The following is a 17,040-nucleotide window of genomic DNA, read 5'->3' on the forward strand; positions in this document are numbered from 1 at the left end:
CCTGTGTAGCTATCCCCAGCCACAGGCCCCTCACAGGTTTCCCTGCGTTTCCCTCGTCGTCGTCCTCAAGGAGCCGTCGACTACTTCTCCGCGCCCCGTCAGCGACTACAGCTGCCCGCGTCTGTCTCCAAAGCACCGCCTGCCGTCTGCGCCACGCCAGTGCTACTTCTCCGCCTTCTTTGCGAGCCACCACCCGGCTCCCTTGCCTGCTTCACGCTCCGTGTTGCAGAGCCCGCAGGTCGCCTCGAGCCCTCCTGCATTTGAGACTCCCTTCCCTGCGTGCCTGTGCTTAGGTTTCCTGTGTCGCAGCAGCTTGGTGTCGTGCCTTGCACCCACCAGCTCCGGCCCTGGTCCCTGCCTTGCACTCCCGGAATCCCCTGCCTTCGCCTCCTACTCCCTTCTCTGCCTTCTCCTTCTTCCTTCGCCTCCTTCGTCAGCCTAGCACCACCCGCCTCCAGTCAGCGCCGCAGACCATCCAGAGCCCAGTGCTCCGTGACCCCTGCCGCTGCCTGTGTGCGTGAGCGTGTGTGTGAGTCCCGGCTGCTGCTTCACCCCTGAGACTCCTGAGACTCCCGAGACTCCCGTATATACATATCTCCCGTCAACCCATTCAAGGTTCGCTGCATCTACACCGCCGCCGTCCCGAAGCCAAGACCTTCGTCCAAGGGCCGCGTGTGTGTGCCTGTGTACCGTACCGTACGCGTGTGTTCGTGTGCGTGTGACCGGTATCCCCCCAGTCCTGCGGTTGTTAGTGGTGGCACGACCGACAAGCGGTTCATCGCGTCTTCATACGTGAGCCCGTGCACTACAACGCATTACACAACCCGTGGGCGCGAAAAAGTTTTGTACTTTCCAGGGTTTCCTGGGCGTGCGCCTTTTGTGGGGGGAGTTGCGGGAACGTGTTTTGTGTATAGTTGCTGTCGCGTGTTTGACACCTAGCCCGCTGCGCAAGTCGCAGGGCAATCTCCACGGGGGCCAGCTTTCCCCGCAGCCCGTTTACAGAGCGCATTACCTGCTTGCTTCACCTGCTTTGCTTGCCACTACTGAGGTTTGAATTCTGCCAGCCTGCATTGGCGCGGTCAGCCCGTCGTGCCCTGCCTGAACCTGTTGCTTGACCTGTCGGTCGGACCCGTCTTTTGGTTTAGATCCTACGCGTCAGCTTCTGATCTGCCTCACGCGTCCCCCTACGCGGAGTGCCCATTTCTATCTTTGAACCATTACTGAAACCCCACACAATTCCTTCCTTATTGCGCCCCTCCCCTAACAGGTGCGGACGCCCCCTGTACCGTCGCGCCTGCTTGCTTCCACGTCGCTCCTCGCCTCCCATCCGTGACAATGGATGCAGAAGACGAACCACCTCCTGTGCCAAACCGACGTGTCGTACCTCGTTTTGATGCATCAGCTCTTGAGTGCGTACCCGTCTACACGCCGGCTGATAGCGCGCAACAGTGGCTCGACACACTGGACGTTTGTGCTCGGATGTACTGCTGGTCGGACGCAACCAGGTTGGATGTTGCTAAATGCCGCCTTGGCCCTGAGGCACAAAGGTGGTGTTCAGGCTTCGGGTTTGCTGAGTGGCCAGCTTTCTGTGCTGCATTCACAGAGCGCTTCGGTCTCAGGACCGGTGAGCTTTACACCCGTCTAGCCAATTGTCAGCAACAACGGGATGAACCTGTTCGTGCTTATTGTGACCGCTACCGACACCTTCTCGCTGAGTTGCGTGTCAATGGTGACGCACATGACACCCACCTGCATGGGTTCATGAACGGCCTGAGGTCACCCATCCGCCAACAGACCAAACTTGCGCGGCCAGAAACCCTATCACAGGCCATGGCACACGCTATCCGCGTTGGTGGGGTGATACTCAACCGGCCAGACCGGTTCACACTTGGGTACCCGGGCTCACCATTGCCACTTATGCCGACTGGTGACCTCCGAGTGTACCTGATGGAGAACTACGGTCCTTTGGGGCCGCTTCCCGGGTCGTCACGCCAGAATTCAACTGATGAGCTGCCTTACACGGATCCAGACCCGGATCCAGATCCCACTGTTGATGCGTGTGATTATGAGATGGTCAGCTTCCTGCAGGTTGTTGATAGCAGCCATGAGGGAACAGTGACATCCCGTGATAACCGCAGCGCTGGCGAACTATGGGCGTTCGTGGGAGAGCTGACTGAGTACCTCGCTGTCAATCCTCAACTCTCTCCCTACGAGAAAGAGTTATGGGCTAGACAGGTACGCCTTGCCACGGCAAGGTATGAGGACCTCAAGCACCAATCCGGCCCTGGCACCCCACTGCACGCCGGGTATGGAAGCGTCGTTCTCCCGCAGGCTGACCATGAGTCACATTCATGCCGCGCCCGTATGCCTGACCCGGCTCCGTACAACCCAATGCATGTTGGGGCGGACCCGGTGACGCCCATGGCTATGTCTCCGCCATTGCGTTCAGGCAACACTCCCCAAGTGTCACCCCCCGTGACACCGCAGCTCAGACCGCATGCTGAGACCCAACTGCGCGGACCCTGCTGGCGTCCCCCAGACACCTCCAGTCCACAACTGTCGCAGCCTCTTCCGCAGCCCGCCTCACTTCCAAGGGTGAAGCCCTTTTGCAAGCCAGTGCTTTATCAACCGTCGCAGCTGCCTGCGACGCCTGACAGGCCACCGCCGCCGCCTCTGGCGCCCTTTACTCCGCCATCGCCGGAGCTTGTGGCTCCTCCCGAGCCACCGCCGCCGCCTCTGGCGCCCTCTACTCCGCCATCGCCGGAGCTTGTGGCTCCTCCCGAACCACCGCCGCCGCCTCTGGCGCCCTCTACTCCGCCATCGCAGCAGCTTGTGGCTCCTCCCGAGCCACCGCCGCCGCCTCTGCTGGCGCCCTCTGCTCCGCCATCGCAGCAGCTTGTGGCTCCTCCCGAGCCACCGCCGCCGCCTCTGGCGCCCTCTGCTCCGCCATCGCAGCAGCTTGTGGCTCCTCCCGAGCCACCGCCGCCGCCTCTGGCGCCCTCTGCTCCGCCATCGCAGCAGCTTGTGGCTCCTCCCGAGCCACCGCCGCCGCCTCTGGCGCCCTCTGCTCCGCCATCGCAGCAGCTTGTGGCTCCTCCCGAGCCACCGCCGCCGCCTCTGGCGCCCTCTACTCCGCCATCGCAGCAGCTTGTGGCTCCTCCCGAGCCACCGCCGCCGCGTTTAGCGCCCTCTGCTCCGCCATCGCAGCAGCTTGTGGCTCCTCCCGAGCCACCGCCGCCGCCTCTGGCGCTCTCTACTCCGCCATCGCAGCAGCTTGTGGCTCCTCCCGAGCCACCGCCGCCGCCTTTGGCGCCCTCTGCTCCGCCATCGCAGCAGCTTGTGGCTCCTCCCGAGCCACCGCCGCCGCCTCTGGCGCCCTCTACTCCGCCATCGCAGCAGCTTGTGGCTCCTCCCGAGCCACCGCCGCCGCCTCTGGCGCTCTCTACTCCGCCATCGCAGCAGCTTGTGGCTCCTCCCGAGCCACCGCCGCCGCCTCTGGCGCCCTCTACTCCGCCATCGCAGCAGCTTGTGGCTCCTCCCGAGCCACCGCCGCCGCCTCTGGCGCCCTCTGCTCCGCCATCGCAGCAGCTTCTGGCTCCTTGCGAGCCACCGCCGCCGCCTTTGGCGCGCTCTTCGCCGTTGCTACAGTACGTGGCTCGTCCCGAGCCGCCGCCGGCATCTGTGGCGTCCTTTCCCTCTACTCTAGCGCCATCGCTGCGTGCGCTCCCTCAAGAGCCCCCGCCGCCTCCGCTGGCGTCGGCTCCCTCTACTCCGCCGCCGTCATTGCGTTCGCTCCCTCCTGATCCTCCGCCGCCTCCGTCGGCGTCCTATCCCTCAACTCCGCTACCGTGTCTTCATGCATCCTGTTTGGACAAGGCGCAAACGAAGCTTCAGTTATTCCGTACAACCAGTGCCGTCTCGCTTCATGCCGACGGAGTATTGACGGCATGCGTAGTCTCAAGGGAAATGATGCCTGACAATGATATAATTTCAGCTTCAACCGCAGCGCTTATGCTCCTTGGGCCCACAGCGCTTTCGGTTCATGCCGACGGAGTGGGAAGCCCGTTGCCATCGCGCGACTACAAGCCGCACGATCTCCTGCTGCTCATCAAAGGCAGGGGTTCTTTGATCGTGCATCCTCCCACATCATCAACCGTGCTCAAGAGTGTCTACCATCGTAGGCGCGGCCGCCGCCGCCGCCGCCAATGTCTACACAAAGGGTGCGTTAAGATCCTCAACCAGACAAGTTCTGGCAGTTTTGGTGTTCAGGCCCGCCATCGCCGCCACCATCGCCGTCGTCGCAAGCGACCACCACATGTGACATCAGAACACGCCTTCCCTCCACCTTCACTCAAGACCACCATAAACTATCCCTTCGTTCTGTGCAACAGACCATGTGGTTTGCCATGCACGCATGTGTGTTTGGGTTGGGTTCCAGTCGGGGCGTGAGAGGCCACAGGTGGACAGCAATGTTGGCGTACACCTGCTCATGGCCCACACCTGGTTGGGATTTGTGTTAAAATTTAGCCTTACTCACTTGTTTGTTTGATTATGTTTGTGTGTGCAAGTAATGTCTTGCCTGATACTTAGAAGACCGCTTGGAACAGAAATACGAGAGAGCCGCGCCTATGGAGGAAAACCGTTGGCTGGGTCGGTGTTTCGTAACCCATGTCATGTCAAGGCGTGCTGGGTCGGGTTTATCAAATTAAAACGAAGCAAAAGAGGCCGCAAGTGTAGATGAGTGTTGGGGCAGCGCTTGCTATGGGCCCACACACCAGTCGGTGTGCCGAAGCTTCTCAGGGATAAGGTTTTGTGTGTATGACTGAATGTACCAGCGACCTGGCTGGCCACCGGTGACAGCGGCAACCCGTGTGTGTGTGTGTGTGTGTGTGTGCGTGTGATGCGAGGACGGGTCCACATACAGCCCCGCCTACTCACACAGGGGTTTGGGCAAACAATCTGGAGAAAAGAGGCCACAGGTGCAGAAAAGTGTTGGGGGTAGCACCTGCTAAGAGCCCACACACCCGTTGGTGTGCAAAGACTCCAGGGGCGTGTTTGATAGTTGCGGTGACAGTGGAAAGCTAAGCGTGGATGGATCTGCCTTTGTGTTGTATGTTGGATGACGGCAGGTGTGGAAAGCTAAGCGTGGATGGATCTGCCTTTGTGTTGTGTGTTGGATGACGGCAGGAGTGGAAAGCCAAGCGTGGATCTGCCTTTGAGTTGTATGTTGGGTAATGGCAGGAGCGGAAAGCCAAGCGTGGATCTGCCTTTGTGTTGTGTGTTGGGTAATGGCAGGAGTGGAAAGCCAAGTACGGATCTGCCTTTGTGTTGATGAGCCGTGGCCCGTGCGGTATCCTGCCTACCTGCTTGCCCAAGGGACGGGCAAGGGTGCCGACGGAGGACTCACAGCTGTGGGTTGAATATGCGGCAGTCAGGATTTCCCGACACGCCACACTTTCACCACATGCTACAACATGCTCCGCAACGCACGCGCGAAAGCCTGTGCGTGTGCGGAAGCACCTGAGGTGTTGCACGATGTTGCTCGCTTCGGGCAGCACGCCCAATACGGAGGATGACATCTGGGGTGATATGTGCTTGAAGATAGATAATAGTATTGTTTACGGGTGTTGGGAGTCGGCGAGCGACAGCGAGCATGCCGATGGTGCCGCGCCGGTTGAGAAGTTGTTAGGAGTTCTGGATTTACAGTTGCGCGCCGCTTGATAAAAGCTTCAAGCAGCACAGGCCTGACAAAGAATTCGGATAAAAACGTTGGTGTGCTACTGCACGGCTGCGAGGTTTCAATCTGTCGAAATAAGACGCAGTTTCGGTCATTTGCTCGGGCACGTCCCATAGCATTTCGCAGCTCGTGTCGAATGGTGTGGTTTGGTTGCTTTCCTTGTGAAGTTAGTGTTGATTTTGGCCTGTTGAACAGGGTGAACATTTGTAGTTGCGTAGCAGCGTCTCTACCTGCCGACCTGTGGCCTGGAGATGGCTGAAGTAGCTGGAGTTTGGTACGGGAAGAGGCCACGACGCGCGAGCCTTCAAATGGGCGCACGCGGCGTTGTTTCTTCACTCCACCAACAAGTACACAAACAAGTACAAGCGTGCGAGTCAATCAACAAACAATTAAAGCTCTCCAAGTTTCCTGTAACAAGCAATCAAGCTTGTCTGTTTCCCCTTCGGCCTGACGGCCCTGTATCCGACTCTCGCCGCGAGCGGGCGCTCCCCCTCCGGTCTCTCCGCCGGCCCGAAGGGCCGGCGCTGTATTGTGCTGGTGTGTCCTGTGTAGCTATCCCCAGCCACAGGCCCCTCACAGGTTTCCCTGCGTTTCCCTCGTCGTCGTCCTCAAGGAGCCGTCGACTACTTCTCCGCGCCCCGTCAGCGACTACAGCTGCCCGCGTCTGTCTCCAAAGCACCGCCTGCCGTCTGCGCCACGCCAGTGCTACTTCTCCGCCTTCTTTGCGAGCCACCACCCGGCTCCCTTGCCTGCTTCACGCTCCGTGTTGCAGAGCCCGCAGGTCGCCTCGAGCCCTCCTGCATTTGAGACTCCCTTCCCTGCGTGCCTGTGCTTAGGTTTCCTGTGTCGCAGCAGCTTGGTGTCGTGCCTTGCACCCACCAGCTCCGGCCCTGGTCCCTGCCTTGCACTCCCGGAATCCCCTGCCTTCGCCTCCTACTCCCTTCTCTGCCTTCTCCTTCTTCCTTCGCCTCCTTCGTCAGCCTAGCACCACCCGCCTCCAGTCAGCGCCGCAGACCATCCAGAGCCCAGTGCTCCGTGACCCCTGCCGCTGCCTGTGTGCGTGAGCGTGTGTGTGAGTCCCGGCTGCTGCTTCACCCCTGAGACTCCTGAGACTCCCGAGACTCCCGTATATACATATCTCCCGTCAACCCATTCAAGGTTCGCTGCATCTACACCGCCGCCGTCCCGAAGCCAAGACCTTCGTCCAAGGGCCGCGTGTGTGTGCCTGTGTACCGTACCGTACGCGTGTGTTCGTGTGCGTGTGACCGGTATCCCCCCAGTCCTGCGGTTGTTAGTGGTGGCACGACCGACAAGCGGTTCATCGCGTCTTCATACGTGAGCCCGTGCACTACAACGCATTACACAACCCGTGGGCGCGAAAAAGTTTTGTACTTTCCAGGGTTTCCTGGGCGTGCGCCTTTTGGACTCACAGGCCGGCGGGGGCGCTGAGCCTGCTCCACCAGCTCGAGGCGGCAGTCAAGGTGCGTGCGGCCGCGTCCAGGTGCCTGACCTACCGCCTGGGATCCCTCCCTGCAGCCGCCCTGCACCACCGCCTGCACCACCACCACCACCACCGTTTGGTGTGCCGATAGGTGCTCAACTCCTCGTATGCGGCCCCTTCCCCTCGGGCTCGGGCATGTAACCTGGTACCGGGAATTGAATAAATTACCCCACCATCTCCCCCATGCCATGCGTCTCCGTGATTCTGGTTTCTTTGTTGGAATAGTGAAACCAACCCCCGCCGCCACCCCCCGCCGCCACCCCGTGCAGACCGGCTCCTGGCCCTCCACCGCCGCTGGAAACGAGCCCACCGCCGGGGCACCTGCGCCCGGACCCGCCGCCACCACCGCCGCCACCACCGCCGCCACCACTGGAGGCAATGGCAGCAGTCACGACCAAAGCCACGACCAAAGCCACCAGCACCACCAGCACCAGCACTCCCCCTGGCCCGCCGACGCTCTGGACAAGTTGCGGTGCTACCTCAAGTCGGTGACCGCCAAGGATTGCGGCGTGATGGTCACCCTGCAGCACGCCGCGCCCGCCACAGCCCTCGCAGCCGCAGCCGCAGCCGCCACCGCCACCACCGGCAGCACCGCCGCCGCGCCCGGGGCCGCACCGGCAGGGCCCGAGCCGGACCGGACTCGTTTAACTCATTTTACACTGGTACCCTCATTTTCATTCCTGTAGCACATACTAACGAGGCAGCCAACGCTCATGGAGAGGGACAGAGAGGGATTAGGACTGAACGCAGATTAATTAACCATGACGGAGATTGAACGCGGAGAAATGAAGGAGGCCCACGAACTCCAAATGATACAAAACCTTATCAGATATGATTGCGGGTTACAAAGAAGGGGACAGTGTAAACACTCGGCAGTCTTCGGCACGGGGAGACCGCCATGCCCGCTTGGCTGCCCGACTCAACTCACAGCTGTGTAGGCGTGCCGAAGCCAAGCGAAACGCCCGCCAGAGCCACACCAGACACAGCATCCCAAGATACGCGGCTCATAAGGCACCGCTACGCCACACCAAACAGCACGACCACAGGCCACAGTACCGAGAACACGACGCACCGCAGAGCACCACGCCACACACCGTCAGGGAGACGGGGGCGGAGAGGCAACGTTGTCCAGGAACATCACCAAGATGCGACCGCTAGGCCCCCTGGACAGGAACGCATGGCCCGAGGGGACAGAGTCCCAGATATGCTATTGGGGGGCTTGAGTCAAGGTCTTCTCATTGTCAAACTGATGTGATCGAGTTCCTGCCTCGGTCTTAAGATAACTGCCTATATAGCATTCATTTGATATCTTGATGAGGGAATCACCAAGTATGGGTCGCCGACGCCCGCCTGGTTTCGTGTGGGTTTGCCCGCCCAGAATCCCCTGGGGCCCGCCGCTTTCAATCCTGCCGCAATGGGCATGCGCTTTAAACTGCAGCAGGTGCCTCTCCATATCCATGGGGATGTGACAATTTCAGCAGCGCCCACACGGCGCCATGAGTGTGGCGGATGATGACTGGCGGTGGGCACGCTCCCGATCACAGTGACGCTGACGGTTCAAAATCCGGTGCTGACATTGGGCAAATGTGCGGCTTCATTATTCAATCGATAGGCTCAGAACCATACACTCCTACTGCTGCTGACGAACGCGCCGTGACAACGCTTGACGCACCTGTGAGCGAGAGGTCTTACTGAAGGTCACTGTCGCTGTCTGCCCGGTTCACTTCCAAGCGATAACTTGCAAACGACACACACAGCCCTCATTTAACCTACATAGAGGCCAATCTAAGGGTCAAGGATACCAAATTTCGGCTGCGGGCCCACCTGTAGGCTGTCCTTAGCTAAATTGACGACGTTTGTGGACTGGCATAATGGTCAGGCTACTGGCTCACTAACACAACGCTCATGAGGGCGGATGGCGCGTTTCAGCTGAGGAGTCACACCACATGGCCAGTGGTCCACCCGTCGAGGGCAACCGAACGCTGGTGATCACCTCTCAGCGCGGCCAGGTATATCCGTTCGAGGCGGCCGCGAAGCTAGAGGCGTATCAAACAGGCGCGAAGCCGGCGCCGCAGCAGGTGCGCATTACTTTACACGCATGCTATGTGTAAGAAGTCAAAAAATTTAAGACTAGCGCTCAGAAAGTCGCTTGCATGTCACGGAAGGGTTGTTGTGTCGCGTTCCGCCAGTGGTGCCCGCCCCTCGGCGACCCCCCCTCTCCCCCCTCCACACACACACACACGCAACCCCATCGGCACCAGGGGCACACCTCCTCTCAGCCGCACAATGCGCCTTCTAGTTCACTCCCAACCCACCTCGCATGTCTGCCAATGCCGCAGCTCCATGCCCTGCACGCCCAGCACCACAACGGCCATGCCGCTCCAACAAAGGGGTCCAGCTTCGCGTCTCCCTACTTCGGCAGTAATAGCTTCACAAGCAAAAAGCAGCAGAAGAGCGGCCGGGCTGGTGGCGGGCAGCCGCCACGCGCCTCGCGTGCGGGCAAGTGGGATGAAGTCAAGCTGTGGCAGCTCGGTTACCGACAGGTGCGTCGGCGCTTTAGGTGGTTGTTTACGTGCATTGTGTTTCATCCCCCATTCGGTCCTTGGAGATTTGGTAGCAATAGCGTAGCTAGCACTGGCTGAAGCGCATGAGCGGGTAAGGGTTGGGCTGGACAGGTTATGGACATGATGGCAGGGCCCACGGTGCATGCCATGCATTACATGCTCACCCCCGGTCTGCAGGAGCTGCAACGCAAGTTCTCCATGTTGAATAATCTTGCCATCGGGACCAGCGTACTGTCATTCTTCGCAATCAATGGTGCGTTGTGCCACGTAGTGGTTGTGTGTCGGTTGTGTGTGCGGGCGGCTGGCCTTACACAACTAACCCCTTAACAACAAACACGATCGTTGGCACCGCACCCGTACGAAAATGTGCTTCCCTCACACACGGACATTGACACACACGCTCTTTCGCCCACGCGCCCCGCGTTTGCTCGCAGACACGTACGGCACACAGGGCATGGCGTACGGCGGCCCTGTGAGCGCGGTGTGGGGCTGGCTCATCTGCAGCGCCTTCAGCCTGTGCGTGGCGCTGTGCCTGGCGGAGCTGCTCAGTGCGCTGCCCACCAGCGGCGGCATCTACTACTGGTGGGTGCTGGCGGCGCCGGGGCAAGGGAAGGGGCATGGCAGGGGCAGGACGGGGTCAGGGGCAGGGGCAGGGGCAGGGGCAGGGGCAGGGGCAGGGCAGGGGCAGGGGCAGGGGCAGGGCAGGACGGGGGCAGGGGCAGGGGCAGGGGCAGGGGCCGTTGGGGCAGGGGCAGGGGCAGGGAGCAGGACGAGGTCTACACCACCGACACCGCACACACTCCATGCACCCGACCCTGTTCAGGGGCACCCCTGACCCCGTGGAAATAAACCCACAACAATGTGCGCCGCACACGCACACGCGCACGCAACCACGCAGGTCGTTCAGCCTGGCACCGCGGCGCCATCGGACGCTGGTGTGCTGGATGGCTGGCTGGCTCAACTTGCTAGGCCAGGTGTGTGTCACGTGTATGTGTATGTGTGTGTATGTGTGCGCGCGTGCGCGCGCAATCCCTACTGTATGTGCATGCCGGGGGCGACAGTGTCGGGTGCTGTGTGCGCGCGCGTGCGCATTGGCTGACGGCCTAGGTGCATGCGTGGGTACTGAAAGAGACTGGATTGGGTTGCTTGGGTCCCTGGGGGTGCACACGGCCACGCGGTGTTTAACAAGACCGTACTAGTACTCACCACGGCTCGCTGCTTACGCCCCTCACCTCATCCTCCTCCACTTCAAACGTGTGATTTAATCACTTCGTTCTTTCATGAATGGCTATCCCCGCCCCCCGCCCAGGTCGCCTTCACCGCCGGGCTGGAGTACACACTGGCACAGGGCGTGGCGACGGCTGTGTTCATGCAGACCCACGGGGCGGCCGGCGCCGCCAACTCGGACGGCGTGCGCCTCAGCCGCACCGCAATCCTGGGCGTGCTGGCTGCCATGCTGCTGGTGCGTGCCGTACGTGCCGGCCGTACGACAGGGGGCTGCAGGGGCCCGTATGACAGGGGTCTGCAGAGGGGAACGGCTGACGGTTGTACGGCATGCGTGCTGCGGCTGGAAGGGCTGGGCCTACAGTGTGCGGACAGTGCGGATGCGTTCATCGCTGCGCGGGCGCGCACACGCCTGTTACCACCGGCAGAGGAGGCCCGCTGCTAGCGTCAAATGCAGTGCCTACCGTAATTGCCTGCGGGCTTCACGAGCCCTTGCCTTGGTCCGGCGCGCACTACTCGCCACGTACGCATCCTGCTCATTTCCTGCCGTGTCTCCGTCTTCACTCTATCGCTGATGACTCCGATCCCTCCCGCCCCCTCCCTCCGCCCTGCCGCCACAGACCCACGCCGCCCTCAACTCGCTGTCGATCCACCTGACATCCTTCCTCGCCACAACCTCATTCTTCTGGCACGTCATTGCGACACTGGCGCTGTGTATCTCCATGATGCTGATCGCGCCAAAACTCAACTCGCCGGACTTTGTGTTCACAATGTGGACGCCCAACAGCCAGGTCCATGGTGGGTAGCAGTGGCTGGCCCCCACCGTGCCCGTCGGCAACACGCTTGATCGACGCATGATGAGTTCCCAGCAACCAGCAGTTCCAAAGCTGCCCGCACCTAAGCACCTGCACCTAAGCACCTGCACCTAAGCACCTGCACCTCAAAAATGCGCCCACCACACCTAAACACACAGGCATCACCAGCCCCGCCTATATCTTCCTCTTGGGGCTGCTCATGAGCCAGTGGACAATCATGGGGTACGACGCCGCCATTCACGTGGTGGAGGTGCGTGCGTGATGGCGAGCATGATGAGGCCCGCCGGGGCCGCCATGTATGCGGTAACTCCACTGCATGTGTGGAAAAGGCCTGCGCGTTTCAACTCGATTTGTACCGATCCACCGATGTACAACCAGATACAGCTCGCTTGCTTACATTCCCTTGCTGCCAATCGTTACTGTGCACGTGCACGCAGGAGACCATAGACGCAGAGAACGCGGGCGCCCGCGCGCTCGTGGGCAGCGTGGTGGTGACCAGCGGCGTGGGCTTCTGCCTCATCATCTGCCTCACCTTCGCCTTGCAGGTAGGAACCGCAACACGCAAAGCAAACATGCATGCACATGTTGCCACTGGCCGCGCGTGGTGCGGCTTGAATGGTTGCATGTGCGGATGCACCAGTCCCCGCCTATCATGTGCACAGCTCGCCACGAATTGCATGAATCTTGCCTTGATTTGCCCATCCAGCTACCTCCATGCATCCCGTGTCTGGGCGCCCGCCTTGCTTGGCGCTGCGGCTTATGCTCCCTATCCCCAACTCGCTCCTTCCTTTGCATTCGATTGCTTTTACCGTCAGAACGAGGCCAACCTGCTCAACCCGCACAACGCCACGGGCGGGCAGAGCGCCATGATACAGCTGCTGTGGTGCGTGCGTGCGGGCGGGCGGGCGGGCGGGCGGGCGGGCGGGCGTGTGTGCGTGCGTGCGTGTGTGCGTGGTCATGGCTGGCTGGGGTGGTCATGGCTGGGATTGAGGGAATGTTGGGGATGTGGTGGTCGGTGGGCCGGCCGTGTGTGGGTGTGGGCGTGTGGTTGTGGGTGTGGGTGTGGGTGTGGGTGTGGGTGTGGGTGTGTGCATGTGTGGAAAGCACAGGGCGAACGGGTTGACAGTGTGCATGCCAATGCAGGTGTGCATGTGTGCACACCAGTGGCGCGGACGTGGATGGACGACGAGGCTTTGCTTGTTTGGGCCTACTTCCTGTTGGACCTACCCCGTCCCTGCGTCTTAGCGTCTCTGTGTCATTGTGAACTAACCCATCCCCAACCCGTTCACACGAATGCGCATACAGGGACGTGTTTGCGGCGCGGTACGGCACAGGGTACGGCGCCGTGGGGCTGTCGTACGTGAGCCTGGTGAGCTGGTGTGTAGTGGGGCTGTCGTACGTGAGCCTGGTGAGCTGGTGTGTAGTGGGGCTGCGGGGTCCCTGGTGAGCTGGTGTGTACGCGCGGGGGGGGGGGAGAGAAGATACACGTACCGCTGCCAGCGCACAAGGTGGACCCACTAGTTGTTCACTCATGCGCCCACGTCGTCATTCATGCGCAACCCACAACCCACAACCACCTGACGCCATGTACCGTATTACAAATACAGGTGGGTTTGTTCTTCGCCGCCTACGCCTCGCTGTGCGCCAACGCGCGAATGCTTTATGCCTTCTCCCGGGACGGCGCCATGCCAGGTGTGTGCGTGTGTGTGTGTGTGTGTGTGTGTGTGTGTGTGTGTGTGTGTGTGTGTGTGCGTGCGTGATGCATGGTGCTCTCTCCCTCTCTCTCAGGTCTCCTCCATTCACTGACACACATACCCGTGCACCAGCCACAGCTTGTGCTCTCCAACACACTCACGCCCCACCCCAGCTTGTCTACCGTCTACCACTTCCTTAACGAATCATGAATGTAACCTCCCTCCCTTCCCGCCCCCCCTTCACTTCATATTTGATACACACCATCCCATGGATGGCTACCCCCCCCCACACACACACACACGCAGGCGCGCGGCTGTGGCGGCGCCTGGCCCCCGCCAGCCGGCTGCCGGTGTCCGCCACGTGGCTCATGGCGCTGCTGGCGGCGCTGCTGGCGGTGCCGTGCATCTACAACGACCTGCTGTTCGCGACCATCAGCGCCGGCAGCGTGGTGGCGCTGAGCCTCAGCTACGGTGGGTGAGGGGCGGCTGCTGTGTATGTGTCGCGTGCCAGTGTGGCGGGTGTGGCGGGTGTCCATTTGTCGCGTTCCGGCTTGCATGCCAGGCATACCCGCCTCGCGTGGCTCATGCGGCCGTGGTGCGGAGCGCCGGGGTGAGGGGGTGAGGTGGCGCTGATGAGCCTCAGCTGCGGTGAGGAGCGGGTGTAGGGGTGGTGAAGGGTGGGTGAAGGGGTGGGTGAGGGGTTACGAGGTGAGGCGTGGCAGTCGGAACCAGCGCGTAATTCCAAGTACACACTGAGCCTGAAAGGGTGATTGGGCAAGGGGAGGATCGGGTCTGAGGTGAGTGTGGTGTGTGTTCACTGGAAAAGTTCCGATTAGAAGTGCGACGGGGCGCAAAGAACGAGCCTTGACCCCTTACCTTGCTCCGTCCCGTACACGCACACGCACACGCAGGCATCCCCATTTTCCTGCGCATCTTCCACGACCAGTACTCCTTCCTGCCGGGGCCCTTCAACCTGGGCCGAATGTCCAAACCACTCGCCGTCGTCGCCTGCATCTGGATCCTGCTGGTGAGGCAGGCAGGCAGCATGGGGGGGGCAGGCAGCATGGGGTGGTGGTGGTGCAGATAATAGCCGAAACTAAACCAGGGGCGGTATGTGCGGGGCAGCCAGCAGAGGGGAGGCAGGCGGAGGGGCATAGCGTGGGGGCAGGGTCGCACCTGGATTCAGGCTGGTGCCAGCCACATGGGTGCGCGAGTAAATAAAGGAGTGGAGGCACGGGGGCATTGCGGACCCAAAGTGCGTGTGACAGCCTGCGCGGGCCCCGAGCGAACAGCCTGCCTCCTGCCTACCCGGCCCTCTATCTTTCGCTCGATGGTTTGGCGACCCTTGCCCCTGCCCCTACCCGCCTCCCTGTGCAGACCAGTGTGGTGTTCGTGTTGCCCACCACCTATCCCATCACGCCCGGGTCCGCCAACTACACAGCACCGCTCATCGTGGCGGTGCTGGCGCTGGCCGCGGTGCTGTTCTATGCGCCCGGCTTCGGCGGCCGGCAATGGTTCACCGGGCCCGCGCCCAACCTGGAGTAGTGTCAACGCGCGTTGGAGTGAAGGAACGGCCATCACAAATTTGCCATCACAGGTTTAGGCAAGTTAGTAATCGTATGAAATCACGGGTGCGTGACGGCGGGCGTGACAGCGGAGCCGATGGCGGGGCTGACGGCGCGCGTCGCGGGCGCGGGCGCGTGCCCTTGCATGGGCGGCTACCGGACGTGCACGCCCACGGCCGGCACATACCACCCGCCTCATCATGTGCCCGGAGCCAACACTTTCCCGCTGCAGCTTCGTGTGTGTGCAGCACATGCATTGCGAGAGGTTTACATGGGGTCAGGGGTAAGTAGAGTGGGCACCCCTGCGCTGATGCGTGCATGCCACCTGTCTTTCAAGCGGTCGCCAGTGAAATTGCCGAATGCAGAGCAGGGCAAGTACCGTAGTCTAGGAGCGGTAGGAGAATGACGTATCCATGATGGTGGTGGGTGTGGGGCCATACGTACGACAACAGTGACAGCAGTCACACCACGATATCCAGAGCGTCCTGTCAATGCATGGAAGCATGGGTGGAGTATGCACGGAAAAAATACAGCAGGCGGCCAACCGCCGCGTGCCAAGTGCGGTATGTTGACACGCACTTGCATGCAGATTGAGGCGTGCCACATGCGTACGGCAAGAAAACAAGGTACTTTCTTTGGGCTGTACCTGTATGCGGTTGCATTATTTGCAAAGGAGACGGGTGTGCATGTGAAGTCATGCATGTATGGATGGCAAGGCCGCGTTGTACATGAGAGCTGAGGGTGCGTTTGGGGAGGGAGGGGCGGCGGGCGGAGTTCATTTCAATCCCAAAATAAATCATTGCATCCAGAAACCTATGGGGGGACAGGGCCACGGGTACCGCCCTCAGAGGCCACTGAAGCCTTCTGGGTTGGTTCTGTTTGTGGCGCCTGCTATCACAATGGGTAATGTGCGTGGTGGTGGCGTGCGGAGAAACCATTGAACAGGAAGAGAAGGAAGTACGTGGCGACATGGGTGACACGCCATTATGCTGCACGGCATGTCAGGGACTGTACAAGGGACTTACTTTATTTGCATTGACAAAAAATGTGATGCATTTGCAATGCGTTTGGATTATGGTCAGTCGGAGATTGCGTAGCCCTTGGAAGGGTGTCTGTTGACTTGGGAGGTTCTATCTTGGGCGGCACATTCGAGATTGGTTGTGCCCAGGTGGCCTGCTTGGCTGCTGGTGGTGAAGGGGCCGAGTGGGCGGTTTGGGAACGGCTGCGGAGTCACCATACGTAGTTGCCGCACACACCCAACCAGTTGACGACTCAAGATTTCCCATGATCATGGCTGCATACGGTATGCATGACGCAAGGGTGCACTGTGCATGCATGGGCGTTACTTTGTCATAATGGGCGCCACTTACTTTATCTTAATGGATGCCACTTTGTGTTAATCATTGATTTGCTGGACGGCACTGCGTACTGTGCGTCTGGGGGGGCTTGCCGGGCTTTGCGTCTCCCGTCCAGCATTTCAGTTTCGAAGCAACACTCTGGCCGTATCAATAATCCCTGCTGCAGCAAGATGTCCCTGTACTACTTCGTAGCGGCCCAAAGATCGTGCCAGGAGTCGGTTGGTTGGCGGCAGGCTGAGAATGCGTGGGGCTGAGGACGAAGTTGCATGCCCATGCCGCATTCATGTCGCATTGGATGTTAGCATAAAGTGCTGGATGGATTAGACGGACGTGCCAGTTGCCTGCAGCCCCTTTCTTCTGGTTTTATTATTGCCAAGCTTGAAGCTACACGGCACCATGCTCGATATGCATTCGGTTTCTCGAAACGTATGTGGGATGCGCAAGCTTCTTACGACCAGGGGTGTGCGTTTCTGCACTCCACTTCAATGAACGCAATCATGTGTAAAACAATCAGAAAGACCGCAGAGGCCCCACCCTGCAATCTCCGAAACCCTCTTGCAAAACTTGCCCTGCCCCCCTGCC

The 17,040-nt window shown here is 60.6% G+C and overlaps 3 protein-coding genes across 3 annotated transcripts; 2 read left to right on the forward strand and 1 right to left on the reverse strand.

Annotated features, from left to right (window-relative positions):
- Positions 1–3: 3 nt before the first annotated feature.
- On the reverse strand, positions 4–5,279 carry CHLRE_04g226126v5 (uncharacterized protein). The gene is made up of 2 exons (XM_043062001.1): positions 4,501–5,279; positions 4–3,863 (listed from the first exon to the last, which is right to left on the reverse strand). The coding sequence occupies exon 2, from the start codon at positions 3,074–3,076 to the stop codon at positions 2,810–2,812; it is 267 nt and encodes an 88-aa protein (XP_042925353.1). The 5' UTR covers positions 3,077–3,863; positions 4,501–5,279; the 3' UTR covers positions 4–2,809.
- Positions 5,280–7,199: 1,920 nt separating this feature from the next.
- Positions 7,200–8,115, forward strand: CHLRE_04g226138v5 (uncharacterized protein). Its single transcript, XM_043062002.1, has 2 exons — positions 7,200–7,218; positions 7,508–8,115. The coding sequence occupies exon 2, from the start codon at positions 7,751–7,753 to the stop codon at positions 7,922–7,924; it is 174 nt and encodes a 57-aa protein (XP_042925354.1). The 5' UTR covers positions 7,200–7,218; positions 7,508–7,750; the 3' UTR covers positions 7,925–8,115.
- Positions 8,116–8,849: 734 nt separating this feature from the next.
- Positions 8,850–16,975, forward strand: CHLRE_04g226150v5 (uncharacterized protein). Its single transcript, XM_043062003.1, has 15 exons — positions 8,850–9,316; positions 9,578–9,781; positions 9,980–10,055; positions 10,237–10,384; positions 10,701–10,776; positions 11,112–11,264; positions 11,647–11,824; positions 12,000–12,091; positions 12,279–12,386; positions 12,657–12,724; positions 13,147–13,210; positions 13,449–13,533; positions 13,842–14,006; positions 14,447–14,562; positions 14,913–16,975. Exons 1-15 carry the CDS (start codon positions 9,185–9,187, stop codon positions 15,078–15,080), a joined length of 1,833 nt encoding a protein of 610 aa, XP_042925355.1. The 5' UTR covers positions 8,850–9,184; the 3' UTR covers positions 15,081–16,975.
- Positions 16,976–17,040: the final 65 nt, after the last annotated feature.

Source organism: Chlamydomonas reinhardtii, chromosome 4, assembly GCF_000002595.2.
Source record: "Chlamydomonas reinhardtii strain CC-503 cw92 mt+ chromosome 4, whole genome shotgun sequence".
NCBI classification, from domain to species: Eukaryota; Viridiplantae; Chlorophyta; class Chlorophyceae; order Chlamydomonadales; family Chlamydomonadaceae; genus Chlamydomonas; species Chlamydomonas reinhardtii.

Excerpts from the sequence above, each read along its gene's own strand:
- CHLRE_04g226126v5 (XM_043062001.1), bottom strand. The coding sequence starts at position 3,076 with ATGGCGGAGCAGAGGGCGCCAGAGGCGGCGGCGGTGGCTCGGGAGGAG.
- CHLRE_04g226138v5 (XM_043062002.1), top strand. The coding sequence starts at position 7,751 with ATGGTCACCCTGCAGCACGCCGCGCCCGCCACAGCCCTCGCAGCCGCA.
- CHLRE_04g226150v5 (XM_043062003.1), top strand. The coding sequence starts at position 9,185 with ATGGCCAGTGGTCCACCCGTCGAGGGCAACCGAACGCTGGTGATCACC. Across the intron at positions 11,265-11,646 it reads TGCTGGCTGCCATGCTGCTG|ACCCACGCCGCCCTCAACTC; the intron begins GTGCGTGCCGTA and ends CTGCCGCCACAG. Across the intron at positions 12,092-12,278 it reads CCGCCATTCACGTGGTGGAG|GAGACCATAGACGCAGAGAA; the intron begins GTGCGTGCGTGA and ends ACGTGCACGCAG.